This window comes from Lissotriton helveticus, chromosome 3_2, assembly GCF_964261635.1.
Source record: "Lissotriton helveticus chromosome 3_2, aLisHel1.1, whole genome shotgun sequence".
Lineage (NCBI taxonomy): Eukaryota > Metazoa > Chordata > Amphibia > Caudata > Salamandridae > Lissotriton > Lissotriton helveticus.
The window spans coordinates 501,207,322-501,230,510 of record NC_136062.1 but is presented as its reverse complement, the minus strand read 5'-3'; the positions used below and the strand labels follow the sequence as shown (position 1 = coordinate 501,230,510).

The 23,189-nt window shown below is 46.7% G+C and overlaps 1 protein-coding gene across 1 annotated transcript in view; it reads left to right on the top strand.

Moving 5' to 3' along the window:
- The window catches only part of LOC144826116 (uncharacterized), a 155,264-nt gene that overhangs the window by 45,683 nt on the left and 86,392 nt on the right, over positions 1–23,189 (top strand). Inside the window, exon 3 of the mRNA XM_078684517.1 lies at positions 8,058–8,168. Within this exon, the coding sequence (XP_078540643.1) occupies positions 8,058–8,168 (111 nt within the window). The remainder of the gene's footprint in view (positions 1–8,057; positions 8,169–23,189) is intronic.

Sequence of the window (23,189 nt, the reverse complement as noted above, 5' to 3'; positions counted from 1 at the left end):
GCCGGATCTTTAGTCGGAGAATCTTGTTCTCTTATTAAACAATTAATCAGAAACTTTAATAACATGAGCTGGATCTCAGCTTTCCTTTGAGACATGGCTTCGCCAATACTTCCTGGATCATCCCCTGTACGGATGAAACGATATATTCTGTCTAGATCTTCTTTCATATTCGGTAGGGTGTCCAAATACCCGGTCACCCGTCTTACACGGATGGAATATATAACTGTACTATCATCACCTGCAACTGGATCATAGCGGCATTCAGTGAGAGCTCGTCGGATATCTGCAACGGACTTATATTTGGGCGTACGCTGTAACGCACTTTCATGTAACTCGACTAACGTTACACGTTGGTGTGGCGGCGGGGTACCAGGAGGACCTCCTCCTGCGGCCCCTAAACTAGAATCGTCGACTGATACTCTTCGTGCTGGCGCGGTGGGAAATTGTAATGTGGGCTGGACCGGGGGTACCGTAGCAGGTACTCCGGTGACTGGAGGAGCAGGATTTACATTATTTACAGGAGCTGGCGGAACAGGATTTGCATATTCCGGGACTGTGTCGTCCAAATAGGATGAGATAAAAATATCAGCTGCGGTCGGTTTGCGACGTAGCTTGATCGGAACTAGTGGCAGCGGAAAATTACTGGATGCCTCCGGGGTCGCTTTTGGCAAGCCCTCGGCAAGGAGAGGATACATACCCTTGATGAGGGCATTCCTCTGTCTGTCTGATTGTTCTGTTTTAACTCGTTCACCTATCTCGATTAGTTCCCTTTCCTGGGCTCGTTCTAAGGATTCTCTACTTAGTTCTGACTTTCTGATTTCTTTTTCGGTTCTTTTATGGGATTCTTTGCGCCATAACTCGATGGCATCTTTCTGTGACTGTCTGGCTTTCTTTTTCCATAATGCTTCTTCTACTCTCATGATGCACTCGGCATCCCACGTACCTGATACGGGCCATCTATACTTTTCTTCTAACTCTTTGGTATACTCTACCCATAAATCTAGATATAATATGGCACTTATGCCATGCTTCTGATACATAAAATGACCTGGACTGTCCCTAGGCGGGACAGGAACTGCTGCTTCTAGCAGACCTTTTCTGGTTTTTAACTGACGTAGTTTAGAAAATAAGGGCATGACTGAACTGTAATCTAGACACAATACAATACACAATGAACACGATAACTACACCACTCTCATACCACGACATTAAAAATACATGAAGAACATTTAAAATAACAGTTCGAACAGAATACTACCTGGAATACTGAAAACAGAATACATGAATCTTCTCGAGAACAGAACTGACTAGAACAGAAACTAGATGCACTGCTAAAACAGTACGAAACTTACCGGTCTCATAAAGAGACACGTCAGGACCCGCATCCACCGAAGTGGACACTTTGTTTTGGGTCTGTGTACCACCAAAACCCACGGACCAGAGTCAATTAGATTGACCCTGTCTAGATACTACCCCAGCAACGGTACTCACCGGGCAGCAAGAACGGAAGGCCTCGGGCTGGACTGGACTGCTACGACGCCGGACGGACGAACTTCGGACTTCAGTTACGGGTGGGCCTCCGGATACCTCGGACCTTGGACTCTCGGCTTGGGCTCTGGTCGGGACTCGCCGCGTTCCTCCACCGCCTCGTCTGGATGCTGGACCGCCACCTCCGTCTCCTCCGTGGGCCTGAGGGATACTTGAAGCAGAAATATCTGCACGTGCACGGTATGGTTCCGTCACGGCTGCAGAGGGTCAGGGGGCCGGCGTGGCTTCACCGGCGCGTGGGGAAAGGGCAAGTCCCTATTCGGGCGCCATTATGTGGTAAATAAATAAATAATACCTCTATTTTTGAATGAATATATGAATAACAGATAGCTCAATAAATAAGAGTCAAGATTCGAGGTAGTAGGAGTTTGCAGGTTTAATACAGCATAAAGGACAGGAACAGGACAACCTGCACAGGAATAGGATGACAGGGCCCGGCAGCTGCCGGGGCTGGGTCTGGGATGAGCGCGCGCTAACTTTAATAACAATGTACAACATATATATACTAAAACAATTGCATTACAGTGAATACAGTAGGCGGAGCAGTGGGTGTGGTCAATAGCAGTCGCGAAAGATAAGGGTGAAAGTGGGTGTAACAAGAGGCGTATACATAGACATGTGATGTAAACGTAACAGAGTATGTCATAAATGGGGCGGAAACATGGAGGGGGCTACCTAAGGAGCCGGGACCTCTAACCTAATGGTGCGTGCAAACTGACAATGACGTGTTACTAGGAGAAGCTGGGGGTTATGAACTCTGCACTAGGAGTAGAGACTGAAGTCTGGAGAGTCAGGGCGACATGTACCTAAACCCTATCTAGTATCTAATGTTTAGAGGACATGTTGATATAAACTAAGAGTCAGGAGGGGAGAGGCTAACAGACTCTAAGACTGGAGCATGCATTATTCTACATGTAGTGCGTGTTGAGGAATATTAAATGACAATTAAATGCAGTATTTCTCTTACATGGAGACGTAAAGGCTAGACAATGACGGAAACTATTGATGCGATTCAGTAGCTTAGGAATGCAGAGAAGGAGGGCTGAACTGATAACTAGAATCATAACATACTCTTGGCAGACTCGTAGGCAGAGCCAGGCCGTGCCGGGCACTGCGAGGCAGGAAGTAAGTGAAGGGTCGAGGATACAGGTGGGGGCTGTATCGCTCCTCAGCGAGGGCTCAGGAGACAGAAGCTGAATCTGGTGTCCGGGCCCTTTTGAGGCCTAGAAACGGGGACTTTTCAATGAAATAACGTGCACACTGAGAAACGTGGCAACGCAACTTTACATAGGCCTAATACTCGTAGCTTTCACGAGAACTGGAAACTGGCATACTAGTGTTGGACACAACTGTAATTGCGTCTTTAATCAAACATGGGGAATACATATGCATATTAATCATGCACACATAACATAAGATGGGGGACACGTAGGGACACAGAACATGGCAAAATTTACTTTTGCACATTTGGAATGCCTGCTTTCTGTGGAGATTAAGCGGTTGGTATTGCCCACCTGACAAATGACTCGTTTGAGCACAATCCCCCATTACCTCGAGATCAGTGGGAATTCCAGACTCTTTCGCATCAACTGCCAGTTTCAGGATTTTAGCCAAAGGCCTGGTGACTTCTAGTAAATGGTCTTGGTACAATCACTGTTAGAAATCGGGTCTCTAGTTGGCAGAGGTGTATACCTTGTCCAAGTAGGGACCACCACTCTAGTCAGGGTAAGCTAGATACATACTATTAGAACATTGGAATGTTGAGAGCTCGATTGAAGACAGTGGAGTGCTCTGGGCGGCTAATGGCTGGTAGAAGCCTGGAGCATCAACATTCAACCCCCTCAGGCTCCACGAGGCATTTGTTTTACAAATTAGAACATGTTGCCCGCAAGGGCAGAATGTTCCAAATAGCCTTAGAGCCCTCCGTAGCAGGCTGTAACGGCCATTAAAGGTGTGCCCCCTTGTTCACTGGAGCGGGCGTTTAATGTCCGGTAGAGCGCACTAAGACTATAAAAGATAACCTATGCTCACCCTCTGGTAGCTTGGCACAAAGCAGTCAGGCTTATCCTAAGAGGCAATGTGCTAAGTATTTGTGCAACGCACAGCGACACACGATAACACAATGAAAACACCACATAAATTCCATGTTCGAAAAATAGATACTAATTGTATGATTAAAATAAGACCAAAATGACAAAAATACAATAAGTATAACTGGAGTTATGAATTTTTAAAGAATATTTCAAAATATACTGCTTAAAGTCTTAAAGCGCCAACTTGGGATATATGGTCGCGCTTCACCGGGGTAAATCCAGCAGTTCAGGTCGACTGTAATTGAGCACGGGTCGGATACAGGAACCAGTCTCAGCCCGCTGAAAAAGCGACTTGCATGGAGGATGCGTCGATGTCAAAGACCCGGTGTGAGGAGCAGAGGAGGCGATGCACAGTCTTTGATCCCTTGGATGTAGGCGAAGCATTGGTTTGTATCCGCGCAGTCAACAAAGTTTCATCAGCAAACCCATTTGCGATGCAGGGGATGAGTCATCATCAAGCCGTACAGTCTGTTGTTGAGCCGGGCAGTCCGTTGAAGCGATGTCCTCAGCAGCTCTCGGAGAAAGTCGTTTCCGATTGATGCAAAGGCAGCAACGAGCGGATTCTGCTGGGTCAGCACAGAAAAGCTAATTTTCAAGGGCCCAGGACTGGATTGGCACCACTTGGCTAGGCAGGACTCGCAGATGGCAGAGTCCAGGTACTGTTGCAGGAAGTCTTTGATGTCCCCGAGATTGTGGAACAGTGGGCAAACCAGCATGCCTTTGGATTCACTCTGGGTTCAAGTGAGGTAGGTCCAGTCCTTCTCAGTAGGCCAGAAGGTAGCAGACAGCCGAGCAACACAGCAGAGCAGTTCTTCCAGAGCAGCAGTCCAGCACAGTAGCAGTCCTTGTAGCAACACAGCAGTCCTTCCTCCTGGCAGAGTTCTTCACAGGTCCAGAAGTATCTTGGTAGGATCAGAGACCCACTACTTATACCCAATTGTGCATTTGATGTAGGGGTGCTTGAAAAAAGAGTTTTTGAAGTGGACAGAGGTTCTTTCTTCGCAGCCCTGGCCTGAGACTATCAGTAGGGGGTAATTAGTCCTTTGTGTGGGAACAGACCACTGACTATTCAGGTGAAACTGTCTGCTCCCCCTCCCTTCCTACCCAGGAAGAGCATTCAGAATGCAGATGGGTATCTAGACACACCTAACCTTCCTGTGTTTTTCACTACCTAGAGGGAATAAACAAATTGCAGCTGTCGCTCATCCCAGATGTGTATTGAAGACAGGCTACAGGCGCACAGAGCAGCAAGAGCAGAGAAATGTCGACTTTTTAAAAGGGCAAAAATAACAGTTGATGGACAGAATGCAGAACAATGTCATACATTCACCCCAGTACAGAGATCTGGGCCTAAATCCATCGTTTTTTTGCTAACCATGCATTCCAGTTTGGACCCAGCCATATGCAAATCAGTCATGACCCTGCGCCCAATGGGAACAGTCCTGCCCGAACTTTGCCAACTGCCAAAGTGGCATTTCTAAAACGATGTTAAATCCAACTTTACCAGATAAGAGGATTTATCGGAACCAATGTCAGCGGGCTTGATAAATCTCGCCTCGGTGCCTCTCTAACCATGGGTTACCACGCTGCAACTCTGGGCAATAGCTTGCTTAATCTCTACAACGGCCCCCTCGCTGCTGGGGATGCCTGGCTTCACCTTGGGGGTGCCCAACAGGGACCATCTCACAGGGAAAGCCAGGACGGGTTCCCCAGCGGCACACAGCGCCAAGAAACCATGCGGTGAACGTGCGCTCTACAAATTCAGACTAACATAACATAACATCATTACCATTCTAAAGATATAAAACATGATGTAGCTTCTCCTTTCTAATTGTAGCTGTTTGTAACTACCAGGACATGCAAAACTTAAAAGTACATGTCCTACCTTTTACTTGACTATGGAATTATTATGTGATGTTTAATTCGAATCATCTTTATCTAAAGGATTACTTTTGATTCAGAAGGATGAATCATATACATTAAACTACAAAGTGACTAAAACTTCCAACTTCCGAATATCTTCGTGTAACTTGCATTTATCTAGCACATAGGAGTGCTCAGGTTTCTCACCTTACGCCTGTAAGGTCTTTCTTGCTACCTTTTACTTACACGTACCCTGTCCTGTAGGCTACCTAATGCCTACCTTAGGGGTGACTTATGTGTAATAAAAGGGGGGTTTAAGGCAAAGGGTTTTAAATGCCAAGTCGAAATGGCAGTAAACTGCACACACAAGCCCTGCCGTGGCAGGCCTGAGACATCTTTACAGGGCTACTCATGTGGGTGGCACAATCAGTGCAGCAGGCCCACTAGTAGCCTTTAGGTTACAGGCCCTGGGGATATAGTGTACCACTTTAAAAGGGACTTACAAGTAAATTAGATATTCCAATTGTGTATACACCAATGGTATCATGTTTAGAGGAGAAGCGCATGCACTTTAGCACTGGTCAGCAGTGGTAAAGTGCTCAGAGTCTGAAGGCCAACAAAAAGAATTAGCAAAAAGAAGAGGTAAGCATGCAAAATGTTTTGGGGAAGACCACCCTAAAGATGACATGTCTAACAATAGCAAAGCCCTGTCAATACCCGTCAAGGTGTCTTTTGCAAACTTTTAAGGAACGTGTTCATCTTCATCTTCGGGTCGTAGTGCGCCATATAAATAAATAAATAAATCCACCTCTGGTGTGTCCAACACCTTGTCCTGCAAAGCAGGCCATGGGCATTCAGTGCAGAGCCTGGCATGTACCTTCTTGTCAAAACGTTTGCGTGCTAATAAGTAGCCCATCCAGGGCGCGGGGTTCAGTCACTGGATCTGACGTGGACAATCTCATCAAGCTCTGAATCAAGGAGGTCTGCCTGAGAAGGATTAGCGGTCAGGACAGCCGGTCTCTCTTTGAAAGCACATGGCTAGCGTCAGATGGGGTGGGGAGAGCAACAGGTCGGAGGGAGGAAAGTCATCGTCTCGTTGATTAGCGTTGGGGCCAGAGGTGACAGAGGTGACAGAGTAGCAGACGGTGACCCATGAATGGGACTTCAGCCCCTAAGGAGAAGCGTCTAAGCCTGTAAATCTGGCAGCTGAACACGCTGGGATTCCAAGCGGCAGTGACAACCTGCCAAAATGATGCCGTAGCCGTGTTAGTGGGGGGAAGAGTCGGGTCAACTTACGTAGTGACCTCTGCACCGCTTCTCCAAGTACAAATCATCGCAAGAGCCTAAGGCCTGTAATACAAGCCAACACACACCCAATACAACCTCCAAACTGCAAAGTACACGCAGGGTTTCAAAAGAGACATGGTGAAGGTACTTAGCCCAGACTGCAGCAGCAAAGAACGAGGGCGCGCCATTCTGGATGACTTCTTATGTAGAGGTGGTGTGCCCTGATTGGTTAATGGGTTTATGGGAAGTGTAGTTTGTGTATTTTTTGTTTTGGTATTTTAATTGGATGCTGAAAGCAATTGCAGTAAAGTTTCAGAAGCATAATCCTTGCTTCCGGTCCTGACATAGAAGTTCTGCCAAATTTGTGGCATATGGCCTTTTTTTTAAATAGCTGCATCTGCATTTAATTTGTAATAAATTGATGTTTGTTGGCTTTGGCTTGTGTTGCACATTTCTCATAGTATTCTCCATCTCTCAATGTCAGAGTGTGCCTCATTCCATTGCTCAATCAAGGCTATCTCAGCCCCATCAACATATCTGATGCTTCCTGTGCTCCAGCCTCCTGTGACGGATCCTTTCTAGGCTTGTTTATCCTCCTCTATCCACGCCTCCATGTAGCAAATTCTCTCTTCTCGATTGTGCATATGTTCTACCCTACTGAACCCCAGCAGCATGTCATCTTCTCTCCACCCTTATCACTGCGAGAGATGTTTGGTACATTCACTCAGGTTTATTTCTCAGGAGGGTCATAAATAGTGTTTTTCACTAGCTCGATGCATTTGAGGTAGATTCATTGCAATGAGGCAAAGAGAGGCATTGAAACTTTCCTAACTTGTTCCTCTCCCACCATGAAGCAGTTTCCTTTGTGGCCGAGGAGTAATCGCTTCATTCTCATGCACTAAGATAACATTTTGATGAATCTGGTTTTACAAATGTTCCAACATTGACTGGGTGGTTGTGCTACAGAGAGAATTGCAGGCTGAAAGAAAAACCTGTAGCTTAGGGTAGCAAATCATCGCACATTGGGAAGGACCGTGGCAAAGGCTTGGTCCACAGACGCTGCAGGTTTGATAAACAAAGCCCGGGCACATGAAAGTGACTGTTTGTGTTATATCTACCTTTACCTCACCTCTTCCTATTGATATTTCTGTTTGATACTCTGTGACTTTGGCGACGGGGAGGCTCTCCATTCACATCCTCTTCGCAGTACCTATACCGGTGTGATTTCCATTTTTACAGTGTTTACTGCTTTTCTTTTCCCAATAGGTCCCCTGATCGCCTCATCTGTCTTTTCCTTAAGACCAGAGGAAGCAGAGGAGCTGTGTTCTGAGGACTTTGGTGACTTTGAGAGCGGGGCTCCTGCTGGCCCTCCCTGTGGTGAGTCGTTCGGTGTTGATCTTCTCTCATCTGAAATTATTTGACACAATCGCTTTCCCATTTGCTCCCTTGTTTCGGATACAATATCCATGACTTGCGGCACCGTCGAAAGCCTGTGTGTGGACATAGTTTTGGCAGCTCTTCTTGAGTTGCATTATGCTTTCCTCTCAATCCCTGTGCCAGATTGTGTCCTACTAGGCCTTTATTCTCCACATCTAGAGGTATATTAAAGGAACTTTGCACCGGTATAAAAAAAAACACTATTTGCACTGTTTTGTTGCTTGTGTAATACGGAATGAACCAAATACTTTTTTCTGAATAAAGATTACAGAAATGTTTTTGCTGCTGTGAAAAATATCAAAATATATTCTGGGACCATCTTAAACATACATACATAATGATATAGTCGTTTGATATAAATCATTTTACACAAGTAAAAGTTTTAACAAAGCAGCGCCAGTCCAAATATAATATTTTAGGATACAAATTAACCTAACTCATTTTGCCTCTATCTGTCTTTGCCTCTGTCTTCCGTCTTCATGATTTGAAAAAGGAGAAACTTATTTTTCCCCTTCTCGTTATGTGGACACGGCAAAACAAGTGAAATCAATGTGTGCCGCCTTTACCCTGGTGCGGGCGCCACTTGATCCGTTCTCCATGAAGCACCAAGCAAACATGGAGTCATCAGATCTGCCACGTTTGTGGCACCTGTGGGGAGTTTTTGTAGTGTAGTCATAGGTGTGAGGTTCAACATCTTCTTAATACTTAAAAAGCCTCTAAACTTTCCGAAATGATACCTAAATTATTAGCATTATTAAATATGAGCTTCAGAAAATGTTTTTTTGCTCCCTACATTTGTCTTAAAGTCATCATTGTCTAATACGATATAGTCTAATGTCCATCTGAATGTTAGAAGTGGGGGTCTCTAGTTGGCAAATATATGCACATTGTCCCAGTAGGGACCTTTCCTTCTAGTCAGGGTAAGGGGATTACACGTCTAAAATAGCCCTGCTCACCCCATTGGTAGCTTGGCACTAGCAATCAGCCTTATCTCTGAGGCAATGTGTAAAGCATCAGCACATAACACACAATAATACTGTAAAAACACTACAAAAGGACACCACACCAGTTTTAGAAAAATTGTAAACCTTTATCAGTGTAAAACGACCAAAATTATAGAAATTCAACATACAGTAATCAAAAAAATGTTGGGGGCAAAAACAGACTTGGAATACAGTTCCTTGAAGTTGATAGCTCCATCCAGGGCTATCACTGCATCATGAACAATCAAATCCAACAGTTCTGGATGACCGTTGTGTCGCGGGCCTGCTTTGATGTCGGGAACACCCGCAAACATTACTTTGGTGTCACCATCGTAGCTGCAGGGGTAAATACAGGCACATACTTCTTTCATCACGTTACTGCTGCATGACTTGGAAATGCATGGGTCAGGAACTAAGTTACCTAGCTTCCTTCGGGGTATGCTCAGAAAGTGGCAACGGAGATCAGCTGATGCGAGACGGCAGCATAAAGCCGGTCCGCACCGCTGCTCTGTGCTTTTTGTTCCAGTTCCTGGATTCACGGACCTGCCTTTGTGTTTTCTTTTTGAACTTACGGGTTCTAACCGGATTACGGAAGTCATTCCAGCCGCCTCCTGTTTGCACGCTGTCTTTGCGGCGTCTGTCCTCATTGCGGCTTCAGCCTTCTGCGGACTCCTTCCCTTCTGCACACGCGGCTTCACGGAGGAAGCCATGTTGTTGTTCCTGCTTTGGGGCTGTGCAGGAACCGGATTGTTTCCGTGCCCCGCCCTTTACAGGTTGCACCGCTCCTGTGACGTAACACGGAGCTCCACTGCCCGCTGACAGAAAAGTGCTGGGAGTGTGTTGGTGCTTGGGCTGTTTTCACAGAAGAATTGCTTTGTGTTTTTTAATACGCACACAGTGGCTGGAATCTTGGAAAACATTCCTGAAACTTGTTTTGCTCATTATAAGCAATGTACTACTGATTCCTTCTATACCTCTGGTCAGTTTCTAGCGATCCGACCTTGCCCTCGACTTGCTGCCTTGGAGGATGCTGGGAATGCGAGTTCTGCTTGTTTGATGATTAGATTGCATTACTCAAGGGAAAGTCTGCATGCAGAGGTGTTATTGTTTCTTTCTCTCTTCTCTTGCACACTGTGTACGTCATTAAGTTTGATGTTTGATGATGACAGGCGCATTCTCATCCAGTGTTGTTTATTATTTTCTCCCATTCCCTGCCACACTTCTCACAGGGCAGCGAGATAATCGCCTTTGCTCCCTGTGTGGCAGTGTGAAGGGGAGGTGGGAAACTGTCTTCTCTCCATCATCCCCGCTGGACGTTATCAACAGGTCAGTGGTTTTTCTGTCCTTGGTTCCTGACAGAATGACAATCCTATGTTGTTGACCAGCCTGGGTGATGGATCCCAACGAGATGATGTCATCGGTCCTTGAGAGTATAACACACGAAACACAGGGGGTCTAACAGCCAAATTGAGAGGCTACACTGTCGATACTGAGTCAACAAGATCTCAAAATATCTTTATCGCACACACATAACGTATTAATAAGGATAAAGAAGGAAAAAAGGCTAACACTACATGCATAGAGGAGACCGGTACATCATCGATTATTCGTAAAATGGCTGATTAATCCACAACAGATTGTAAAGGGTTTCCATCAAATTAGACTCAATGATCAGTCCTATCATTTGGCCAAACCCATGTGCAAATGAGGCTGGTCCCCTGATCAGTGGGACACTCAGCTCCGCACCTTATTGTTGTATCAGGATTTGGTCCACCAAATACACAAACCGTCCATGATGACTGATCTTTTGATGGTAAAGTAAGAAGAAATAGTGCAACGAACAAGAAAGTGATTTAAAATAGGATGGAATGTCCTCCTTCTAAATACTTTATTCTGCGGACTGGACACGCCTCCTAATTAAAAAATAGAACAGTGCAAGAGAAGACCGTGACAATTATCTGTCTACATAAGGGCCAACATGTTTCTGCCTAGCGGGTATTTAATCCCTTGGCATTCGTCAGGGCCTCCGCTCGTATAATAGTTGCACTCCTAATTGTGAAATATTGAATTCAACACCATCACCAAAACAAATTATAGTAAAACTGTTTAGAAACGGTACAACCTGTAACAACCATGGACATTAACCCTCCGATTCACAATGGTTACTGTGAATTTTGTGAAGGAAAACGTTATATCATTAGTGCTATATTCGATGTAACAGTCTCAAGTGCATAGTGTGTCACCAACAAACCAATAATGTGTGTCAGAAAATTAATTTTTATGCTTACCCTTTGTGGTAGGGCAATAGACCTCACCTCACCTGGACACTGCTCAGGTACTAAGCTACAAAGATATAGGGAAAACAAAAGAATGTGGCAAAGTACTGTGAAGAAATTTTTCCGCTTTACACCCTGCCTATAATCATTCCTATAACCAAATGCCCTATATCTAGAGGCAAAACATGTGAGGTAGGTCAACACCCCAAACTCAGTGTACCACCCGAAGTCCCTGCGCCAGAATCTACCATATGGCCAGTTCCTACGGGTTCGCAGGAACTGCTCCAATAGAGAGGACTTTGAGGTGCATGCTAGGGATCTCTGTGGACAATTACGGGACAGACACTATCCAAATTCACTCATAAAAAGATCAAAAAAGAGAGCGGTTAACAATAATAGGGAGGCCCTCTTGGAAGCTCCAATCCCTAAACCACCTCTGACTAGACTCACTTTCGTGAGCACCTTCAACACTAGAAGCAATGCCATCCAGAAGATTGTCAAAAGACACTGGCGCCTTCTGAACCATGGGAGAGAGAAAATCGCGCCGTTTCTAACCAGTTTTACTATAATTTGTTTTGGTGATGGTGGTGAATTCAATATTTCACAATTAGGAGTGCAACTATTATACGAGCAGAGGCCCTGACGAATGCCAAGGGATTAAATACCCGTCAGGCAGAAACATGTTGGCCCTTATGTAGACAGATAATTGTCACTGTCTTCTCTTGCACTGTTCTATTTTTTAATAAGGAGGCGTGTCCAGTCCGCAGAATAAAGTATTTAGAAGGAGGACATTCCATCCTATTTTAAATCACTTTCTTGTTCGTTGCACTATTTCTTCTTACTTTACCATCAAAAGATCAGTCATCATGGACGGTTTGTGTATTTGGTGGACCAAATCCTGATACAACAATAAGGTGCGGAGCTGAGTGTCCCACTGATCAGGGGACCAGCCTCGTTTGCACATGGGTTTGGCCAAATGATCGGACTGATCATTGAGTCTAATTTGATGGAAACCCTTTACAATCTGTTGTGGATTAATCAGCCATTTTACGAATAATCGATGATGTACCGGTCTCCTCTATGCATGTAGTGTTAGCCTTTTTTCCTTCTTTATCCTTATTAATACGTTATGTGTGTGCGATAAAGATATTTTGAGATCTTGTTGACTCTGTATCGACAGTGTAGCCTCTCAATTTGGCTGTTAGACCCCCTGTGTTTCGTGTGTTATACATTCAGTTGGTGCTGGGGATAAAATCAGGTGTGGGTCTTTAAAATATATATCCCTTGGACCCTATTTTAAATGGTTTTGTTTAATCGGTCCTTGAGAACCTGACTACCCTGCAGATAGAGGTCCATGCTTGGCGGATAGAGAACCAGGACCTGCGCAAAGAGTTAGGGTCCATGCTCAGGGAAGTGGCAGGGCTATCACGACAGGGCATATCTGAGAGTAGCAGAGGGCCCTATATTAAGGAATGGACCTTGCCCTGTTGGACTTGGCCCTTCTGGCAGGTTCACCCCTAAACTTTTTGCTTTTAATTGTGACCTGGTGTTAGTGATTTTTTGTTTCTCCGCACTTTACCACTGTGTCCCAGGGTAAAGTGCGTGCGTGTGGTAAGGTTGGCCTGCCCTCCCATAGGAATGCATGGGGAATGTATGTGTCTCTGGTAGTTCCTGATGTGTGGGGAGTGCAGACTCGAGTTTGATATGTGCGGACTCGTGTGATTAAATGCTGTGCGATGATGTGAGCGGCATGAATGTGTCTAGTGTGGAAGTGCCACTTCTAGAAGTTAGTGTACCTCTACAGTGAATGTGCTGGCTTGTGATTGGCTGGAGCTGGCTGGTGTGCCAGGCTTCATAAGTCAGGATGGGTCTGCCCCAGTGGTAAATGGTAGATCTGCATGTTGATGGCCGGGGAGGAGTGCACCTGGGACCTGAATAGGGCTGGGCTTTCCCCACACAATGCTGGCTCCGCCCCCTGTGGTGCGACTGATGACCCTAGCCTGACTGTGAATGAAAAGAGGGGCTGAGCACATCAAAGTGCTCCAAAACCAGTTGCATCTGGTTTTACCTTCACCCTGCAGCCTCAGACAAAGGATTTCTCTTTATAAAAAAGGGGCTGTGTCCCCTTGCAAAATGTTCTTCTCCTGACCTGAAGAGGGGGGCCTGCTGCTGGGCACCAGGAGGATACCGCCACTAGGGACTGCCTCCCTACCTGGAGGGCCCTGTGAGCTGGATCCTGGGCCCAGCCTTGCCCCCCCCTGCCTACCTTCCTACAGGACTTGGCCTGGACTTGTGGCTGGGTTTCCCTCCAGCGCCTGGGAGCGCTTTATTATCCCTCCAGCACCTGGGAGTGCTTTATTATCCCTCCAGCGCCTGGGAGCTCTTTATTTTCTCTTCAGCGCCTGGGAACGCTTGAGTTGCCCTTTTTTGTATTTAAGGGAGCAGGTGCCCACCCTGCATTTTGCCGCGCATTTGCCCTTTATTGTTGACCCCTGACGGGTGCCCAGCCTGCCAGGGACTCACGCATTCTCACGGGTGCCACCCCGTTTTATTATTTAATTACCGAGGGAGCCTACCCCTCAAAATCACCGCTGCCGGCCCGTAGATCCTCGGGGAAGCACTGTGCCCGACTCCACACCCCCGGGGCCGCGCTGCTATTGGCTACCGCAGTCGCGACCCGGAGGTACACCAACCCGAAACCGGAAGCAGGAAGCCACGGGAGCCTACCCCGCGCTCCTGCGTGTGCTGGAGAAAGCTTGCCGCTCATCGCCGGTCCCCCGTGTGAAGAGGGAGACCGGCAGTGCTCCCCGCCCTAGCAGCCGTCAGCAAGGAGCACCGGCCGCCAGAGCAGCGAGGCTCCCTGAGTGAAGGGAGAGCCCCGCCCGCCGCCAGTGAAGGACACCCGGCCCCAGAAGCAGGACCGGGTGAAGCACAGAGTCCCGTTGAGCCCCGCATTAGAGGCCCAGAGCACGGGACCGGCCCGCAGCCGAGCCGGTGAGTGGGGCCCTTGTGTGCATTGGAAGGGAGGAGGGCGTCGGGGCACATGGCCGGTGCCCGCCCCTCCCGCCTGTGCTATCTTGGTTTGAGGCTCTTAGGCATGTTGTAAATCCAAGTCCCCCGAGAGGGTCTCCCCCCCCCCCCCCCCATCAAGGCGGCATTCTGTATTTAGAGCCCACGAGGGCTCCGGGGGCATTTCAGTGATCTCGAGCCCCCAGAGGGGGCGCTCCAACGCTGGTGAAAAATCGCTACCCACTGCCCCTCATTCCTTTATTGCTGGATCAGTTAAAAGGGGCGAGGATCTTCACCAAATTGGACAAGGAGATGAATGGAAGACGGCCTTTCGGACCAAATTCGGGCTATACGAATACCAAGTGATGCCTGTTGGGCTCTGTAATGCCCCCGCCGCCTTCCAGAATTTCATAGATGATGAGTTGAGAGGGTACCTCGAAGTCTTCTGTATAGTTTATATTGATGACATACTCATCTACTCTACCAACATGGAAGAACACATTGGACGCGAGAACGCCTACGGAAGAATTCTCTCTGTGCCAGGCTGGAGAAATGCCTATTTCACATGCCCAAGATCGAATAACTAGGATATGTAATCAATGAGGGGGCTACAAATGGATGATAACAAGCATTTGCAATGCAACAGGTCTCGCATTTACGCGAGTTTAAGCTATTGGCATTGTAAATGACAATGCATTTTATTTATGTTTCAAAAAACAAACCATAAATAAAAGGCACTGTCATTTACAAAGCCAATAGCTCAAACTCATGTAAATGCGAGACCTGTTGCATTGCAAATGCTTGTTGAATGCAGGAATCTGGAGTCAGGAGACTAGTCTTTTAATCGGTAGTCTCACGACTGAATCGGGAGGGTTGTCATGTACCACATTTCAAGGCTCTTTCCTGTCTCTGCGCTTCTGCAACGCACATATACATGCGTGTTTCCTCAGATGTGATGATCTCATGTGCACACTGCTTACCTAGCGATCCCTGTGCGCATCCATTAAGCTTATATGTTTTATAACATGGACAACAAGATGGCTCAGTGAGTTGACCGCTTAATCATGGTGAACAGTGCAGAGCAGACAACTGTGCATTATACAGAGAATGTTGATATACAGATCTTGGTGCTCATCGCTTGAACTTGACACTGGTGAGGTCCCTTGAACCACTTTACAGGTCCTGCCTCACATTCACTGAGAGACAGATCTACAATACAGAGAGGGACAGACAAACATATGCATGTTGAGGGACACAGGTTCCTCTAGGAACTGCTTTGCAAACATTCTCAGAAGAAAAGTATATGATAAAACTCTAAAAACAAGCTCTTGTTATCCGTTTCAAAACCAGGGAAGGCCCTGAACATTGCTTTCTGTAACTTGTCGTGTTACCCTTTAGTCGTGAATACTTTGGACCGGTGCCATTCCTCACTGGATGATCTCCCAATCCCAGGAATGTACGATGAATGTAATATCACAAACATTAAGGAACGTATGCCATCCTTAAGAGCCTTGGTTTGAAGTCGACCACATAGTCTCCAGTTATGCCAAAGGCCGAACATCCAAAGGACCTCCTTACAAATCGGTTGATAGCTAACGATATAGGGCCCGATTCACAAAGGTAAAGTCAGACGGAAAGTCTAACTTTACGACTTTCTTAATTCATAAAGCTCATTTACTAATCATAAATGCCCTTTGTGAACACTGAAAGTCGTAAAGTTCGACTTTCTGTCTAACTTTACCTTTGTGAATCGGGCTCATAGAGATCTAATGGTGAACTTGAAGCCCATTGAGGGGTCAGACTCTAGCCACTGACTCATATGAAATCACATTATCAGTCATGCAATAGCCCTGTCATAAATTTAAACCAAAAAAAAGGCTCAGTGCTCCCTGATGTTGCAATTGCAGGCATAGTTTGATCTGTAGTCTATTGAAATATCTGTCAAATGTTTGCCCAATTATTAAATACTAATGCCCTAATGGGGACTGACGAGTCCTGAACAAACCATAAGGGCTTGGTCATGGAAAACGTTGTTTCCCAAAAGCATGTCGTCGCAAGGAAACAGAATGGAGGGGATTTTTAGACCAATTTTGCAAACAACTCTCATGAGGCTATTTTCAAAGTAAAACTGAAATATTTTTGCTGCTGAAAATCCCAACTGTTTTAAATGATCCCGAGGATTTTTTTGAGAAATTAATGCATGTATATTTCCCATATGTGTAGCTAGCTATGTATAGCATCTAAACTCCCATGCTTAGAGATCTAAGTAATAAGTTAATGGTGTGGAGGAGTCCTTAAGGGCCTGGCCAGCTCGTAGGACACCTGCCATGACATTTACCACGTTTGTGTCTGCCGAACTTGGTGCAGATTTTCACAAATTCATAAGTTATTAGCATAAAGGCAATAGTATTTCTTGCATTCAGCCTGACTCAACCATTTTTCAGAGGTGTGCTAATGCCATGTGTGTACACATTCTGTTCATTAATTGCACCTGAACGCCTCTGACCGGCTGCATCGGGGAAGGACGGGCCCTGTCTGCTGCTCGCAGCTGCCCCAGCTTCGTGAATACCACACAGCGCCTAAGAGCTAAATACTGGTCATGTGGCGCAGTGGCTGCAAGCAGCTGCGCCGCGACAGCAGAACACACAATATTAGACATGCATCTATTTTTAGTCCTTAGAAGCGACTCTCCATTTCCTCCCTCGCCAGTCAACTGCCTGCCTGCTCGGTTCTCTCTTCTGGTTGTTTTTCTAAGTACAAAGGCGCAGCGGAGGAGCCCAGCAAACACGCGTCTTGCTCGCAGCGGGGCGCCGGTCTACACAGAACGTAAAGTATTTCCAGAATTCATTCTACATCAACGGAGTCGTACAACTTCCGGTGTAAATCGTCTCCCCTACAGTGCGCCTCGCATGCCCTCAGTGGTGCTCTGACAACACACGACCAGGCGCCTAGATGCCACACGACCAGGCACCTCAGGTTCGCTTCCTAGACTCATAGGGAACACGCGTTTTTGACGGGGAGATTACTTCATTCTTTAAGCTAACCCCTCGTACGCCCCACCTCGAGTCTAACTTCAGAAAGTGCTCCGATGACCTAAAAACAGTTCTCTTCTGAAACCCGTTTCACCGCCCAGCTCCCCGCCCCCACAACTGGGACACCTAGCCTAATGGCACCACTGATTTCTCCTCAGGCTGCTTCCCGCTACCCTCTGTTTTTAACAAGATGAAAATAGGGAGTTAAACGAGATACATCGGGCGCGGAAAGGGGAGACCTGGGAGGGCTCGCACATGCGCGCTACTTGCGGCTCGTGCCGAGTGGCAGCGCGTGTAAGTGCAGGAGCTGATGTCCCGGGTTTCAGGAGGGGCCCGGGTGAAGAGCGGCAGATAGCAGTGCGGGGCTCCATGACTAAGGGGAGAGCCCCGCATCATGCTGGCAGAGGAGGAGTCCCCCCGCAGACCGGTGAGTGGGGGATTCTCCGTTTGTTGGGTGCACGACTAAGCGGGCAGTAAGTGGTTGTGCCGATAAAGGCACAGTGTCAACGTTTATTTCCGGAGCTTTCCGGGCGCCCACTTTACCCACGTTTCCTCTTGGCAGGGGGGGTGCTTGGTCGGGCCAGTGCTGGTGTGCTGTGATAGCCGAAAAGAGCACTTTGGTGCGTTCGCGTTGACGGGCCATGGAGCCGACGGCTCAGGGGGGAGGGAAAGTGAAAGTAACTGCAGGAGGTTTGCAAGGGAGACAGGAGATGGGCACAGCACGTGATTGTACGTGGTGAACGCGCGCGTTCTCCGATCCGATCTGCAGCCTGCTCGTGCCAATCTCCTGTCTCCCTTGCAAGCCCTTGAAAGCATAGTCGACGACTATAGGTCTTGCTGGCGACAGTGCTTCGCGCTGCGTCGCCAGGGTCGAGATCTAAAAAGGTGTTAGCCATCCCCGAGTGGAAATCACCTATGAATGTTAAAGGGTTGCAGAGCTTCCTGGGGTTCTCAAACTTTTATAGGAGGTTCATCAATGACTTCTTTGGCCTAGTGCAACCCATCACTAATTCCTGAAGAAGGGAGCTCAGTTAATTTGGGACACAGAAGAGGAATCCGCCTTTCCGAAATTAAAAGCGAGGTTTACTCAGGCCCCTATCCTGCGCCATCCAGATGTTCAGAAACCGTTCGTGTTGGAGACCGATGCCTCACAATCAGTGAGGTTGAAGTCAGGAGCATCAGCAGGCATCAGGGCTGCGGTGTGAAGTGGAGCGGTGCTGCATGTGGTGCTCTTAGGTCACTTTGCATGCAGCAGTTCGGTGAAGACGTCCAGCAGCGTTGGTGAGACTAGGGCTGCAGTGCAAAGCAGACTGGTGCTTGTCGTGGTGCTGGCAGGTCACGGTGCAAGCAGCAGCATCGTTGCTGAAGTGATGTCGTTAGTAGACAAATTGGAAACAATGGCATGGGTAGGCCAAGTCTACGGTGTGGGATGGGGTGCTGTGTTGGTTAACTTATGAGCAGTGCCCCCAGGCGATGATGCAGGATGTGACGTCGATGTCGGTGTGGAGTGCCATCTTTCGGTACACCAGGGCGGTGATGTGAAGCGGTGCGGTGCCCTCCGGATGCGATGCAACCAGCAGCTCGTGGCAGCATTGTTCCCAGTGAGACGAGGATTGTGGTGCAAAGCAAGTCCATTCTGTCTGCGGTTCCAACAGTTCACAGAGCCGGCAGCAGCCTCGTTGATGGTGTCCGGTTGCTTTTTCTTCTGTTGCAGTACAAAACACACAGTTCCCAGTGATGGTAGCAGATGATCTTGAAGTTTTTTCTGTTCCTGAGACTTCTTGAACAGGGGCAAGCTCTACCTCAATCCCTGGGAGAAATTCAGGAAAATAAGTTGCAGAAAGTCCAGCCCAGTCCTTTCACTGCCCAAGACAGAAGCAACCACTGCAGGCCAACACAGCAAAGCACACAACAAAGTGGTAGTTCCTCCTCAAAGCTTCTCCACCTCTTCTTCTTGGCAGGTTCCTTAGTCCAAACTAGTTCTAAAATTCTGGGATCAGGGGCCCAATATTTATACTACTTTTCCCTTTGATTTTTGAGGTAGGAAGTCTCTAGATTCAGTGAAAATCATTCTGTCCTCCCTGGTTAAACTTCACTAGAGGAGGTGGAGACAGCATTGTGCAAAGCAGACACAGCCTATTCAGATGCTAGTGAAAACTCCTCCCACCAATCTAAATGCACAAAGGTCTATTCAGCCTGGCTATAAGTCACCAAGGAAAGGAAGGACCTCAACCCCCCCCCCCCTTCTGACTGTCTAGTAGGAATGCACATCCCAGCTTCTGTTACTCCAAACCCAGACAGTGAATACACAGACAGGCAGATGCACACAGGATGGTTAAGTAAGAAAACTACCACTTTCTAAAAGTGACATTTTCAAACACAAAATAAAACCTTTCCTAAAATATGTTATTAAATTCGGAGTTCAGAGAGACTAAACTCCAGTGCTCAATCTTGTCCCAATGGAAAGTTACACTTGTAAGATGTTTCAAGGCAGCTCCCATGTTAACCTATGGAACAGGCAACCTTGCAACAGTGAAAAACGAAATGCACAGTATTCCTCTATCAGGACATTTAAAACACACTACTACATGTCCTACCTTTCATATACACTGTGTGCACCCTGCCAATGGGGGTACCTTGGGCCTACCTTAGAAAAGGGAAGGTTAGGACCTGGCAGCGTTTGCCAGGTCAACATGGCGCAGATACAGCAATGGCAGGTCTGAGACACATTTGAATGGCTACTTGTGTGGGTTGCACAACCAGTGCTGCAGGCCCACTAGTAGCATTTGATGTACAGGCCCTGTGCACACCTGTGTACATTACTAGGCACGTAGTAGTAAATCAAATATGCCAATCATGGAAAACCAATTACAACACAATTTATAGTAGGAGCACTTGAACTGGATGGGGAAACACTGCAAAAGATGCCAGGTCTAACACATCTGCAATATTGCTCCTATTGAAATGTAATTCAAAAGTATCTTCCAGTGGGAGGTGGTCTCACACATGAATTGAAAAAATACGTTTTTGCTAATATTGGGTTCAGTTAAGGCCAATTGATGTCTAGAGCGTGAACAGTGAGCGGCAGAGTGAAAAGTATAATACATCAGGACAATCTACAAATATCATACAGTCCAAGAGAGCAATTTAGGCTTATTTTTTAACTCCTGGAAAAAGATTTTGTAAACTTCAAGCAGCAACTTATCTGGGCCCGCCGCCTTACCGTTAGCTAACACCTGGATCACCTCTTCTAAATCCTCTACCATGATAGGGGCTTCCAGTATTTCCTCTTCAGCCCGATCTAACATTGCTGTGTTTGGACTTAATACCCACCCTTCACCTAGTCGACTATCGAAATTAGTTCCATTATATAACTCTTCATAAAATACACAGTATACTTCCAAAATCTCATCGTTAGTGTCCACTGTCCTCCCCCCTGAGTCGGTCATAGTCTTAATGCGGTGTGACACTTCTTTAAATCGTAGCCTTTGCACAAGACACCGCCCTGTACTTTCACCATACTTGTAGATCTCTGCTCTAAAAAGTTTATATTTACTAGCAATTGCCTTACTCCACACCAAATTAATTTTAGACTTGCAGCGAGCGATCATGGTTTGTAGTAAATCTACGGGAGCTCCAGCGGATATCCCTTGCATAAGTCCCTCCTCTACCGTTCGAAGGTCATCCACCAATGCGTGCATTTCAAGTTTAAGTTTCCTATGTCTGAAAGGTCCATAGCTGATAACTTCCCACACGAAGCCCAGCTTTTAAAGCATCCCAACCATAGGCCTGGAAGCTGACTCTCTATTGATATCCGGAAAGTGCACTAACCAAGTTTTAACATGATTCACAAACTGAGTATCCAGCAACACTTCCTATCAAAAGAGAAGGAGCTTACCAACGTAATTCGAGTAATGGCCGAAATATCAAACAGCTGCAGACCATGATAAGCTGTAATCCGTTGCCACACCTGTATCCTAGCCCCAGCTGTAAGCGCCCATGAGGTCAAAAAAATAATCTAAGCTGACCAGCTTATTATGTGAATGTGAATATAATGTATATCCTGGATCTGGATATTTCAAAGTGTGCCACACGTCCACTAGTCCGTGATCCGCCAATAACCGTTGCAGTGCTCTAAAAACCTTTTGTTTCCTCCCCTTATAATTATTAAAGGTCAGCTACGAATATTGGTAACCCAAAAGAATGTAAATGTCCCGCAAAAGAACAGTGGAGTCGGCCAACGTGCAAGTTCTAAGTTTAATCCATCCAGAAATGCTTCTTCATCTAAATTCGAACCATAAACTGAACATAGCACAACCTTGGCTGCACCTACAACACATTCCGCGATAGCCCACCTACCATGCTTGTCAGCCAATGTCATCCCTGTAGCGCGAATCCCGTGTTTCGCCAAGATGGCAACTCCCCTGTTTGTCGTAGCCTGTGAGGTACTTACTATTAAAGAAATCTCAATCTCAGTCAAAACCCTCCGTTTACTCCATGGTACATGTGTTTTCTGTATACATAGAATATCAGGTTTCATTAAATGCAAGTCAGTCACCACCTGCAGCCTTTTTCCCCTACTATTCAGTCCACATACATTAAATGAACAAATGTGTATCCCCGAAGCGCTAGCCTACCCCATCTCTAAAAAAACCTTGATCCAACGGGTGTCACTGCTGCTGCATATACCTGACAAGACTCCCTCTAACTTCCTCATGTTGTGAATTGATCTTTTCTCCCAAATAACCCCCACAACCCATCACGCCACCTCTGCCCCACCCCGACGTGCCCAATCCTGTACAGCCACCATCCACCCACCTCCCAAAACACCCTCCCCTCCACCTTTCCCCACAAAAGAAGCCACAGGACTCATAGTCCCATATGATGGAAAGCTCCCATGCTATCCGGGGTACCCGCCCACAGTTCAGGTACCCTACCCACCCCAGAACAGAGAAGAAAAAACCGAAACAATATTTAGATTTCTAAACATCGAGTAGGGTCCTTAATACTGCAAAAATATAACACACCCACTGCAATGAGCCTACAATGAACCCAAATATTCCTTTGCTTGCACCACAGACGTGAAAAAGCACAACTCCTCTTTGTACACTATTTTTAACGTTGCAGGGTTAATAGAAAAAGCCTGGGCCCCTTTAGCTTGGAATGGAGCGATTAGTTGACGTAGTTGCATCGTCTTTCCACCGTTTGGTGGCAGAAATCTGGCCTAACAAAAAATTGCAAACTCTTCCCTGAGCGTTTCCTATCTGGACGCGCTAGATCATATAATGCCTGACGGGCCAGAAAGTTGTTTAAACAAATCAAAATAGCTCTAGGCTTAATAGCAGTTTGCCCCGCTCTTGCAGACTGCTGTTTAAATGGGAATCGGTGTGCTCTCTGGAATTCTAAATCCCAATTCCACATCGCTAGATCAGGGATGGTCTCTGTAGAAAGGTACACCACAAATTTCCGAGTGTCCAGCCCCTCCCACTCCTCCGGTATGCCCAGAATTCTTAAGTTATTCCTCAGCAGGCAGTTCTCCAGATCAGCAAGTTTCCATTTTGTGTCCTCTTTATGTGCCCGTATAGATTAATTTATGGTTTACTGGGTTGCAAGTTCCTGAAGGGTCGATATCAATGCCTCTGCTACGTTAATCCTCTATAC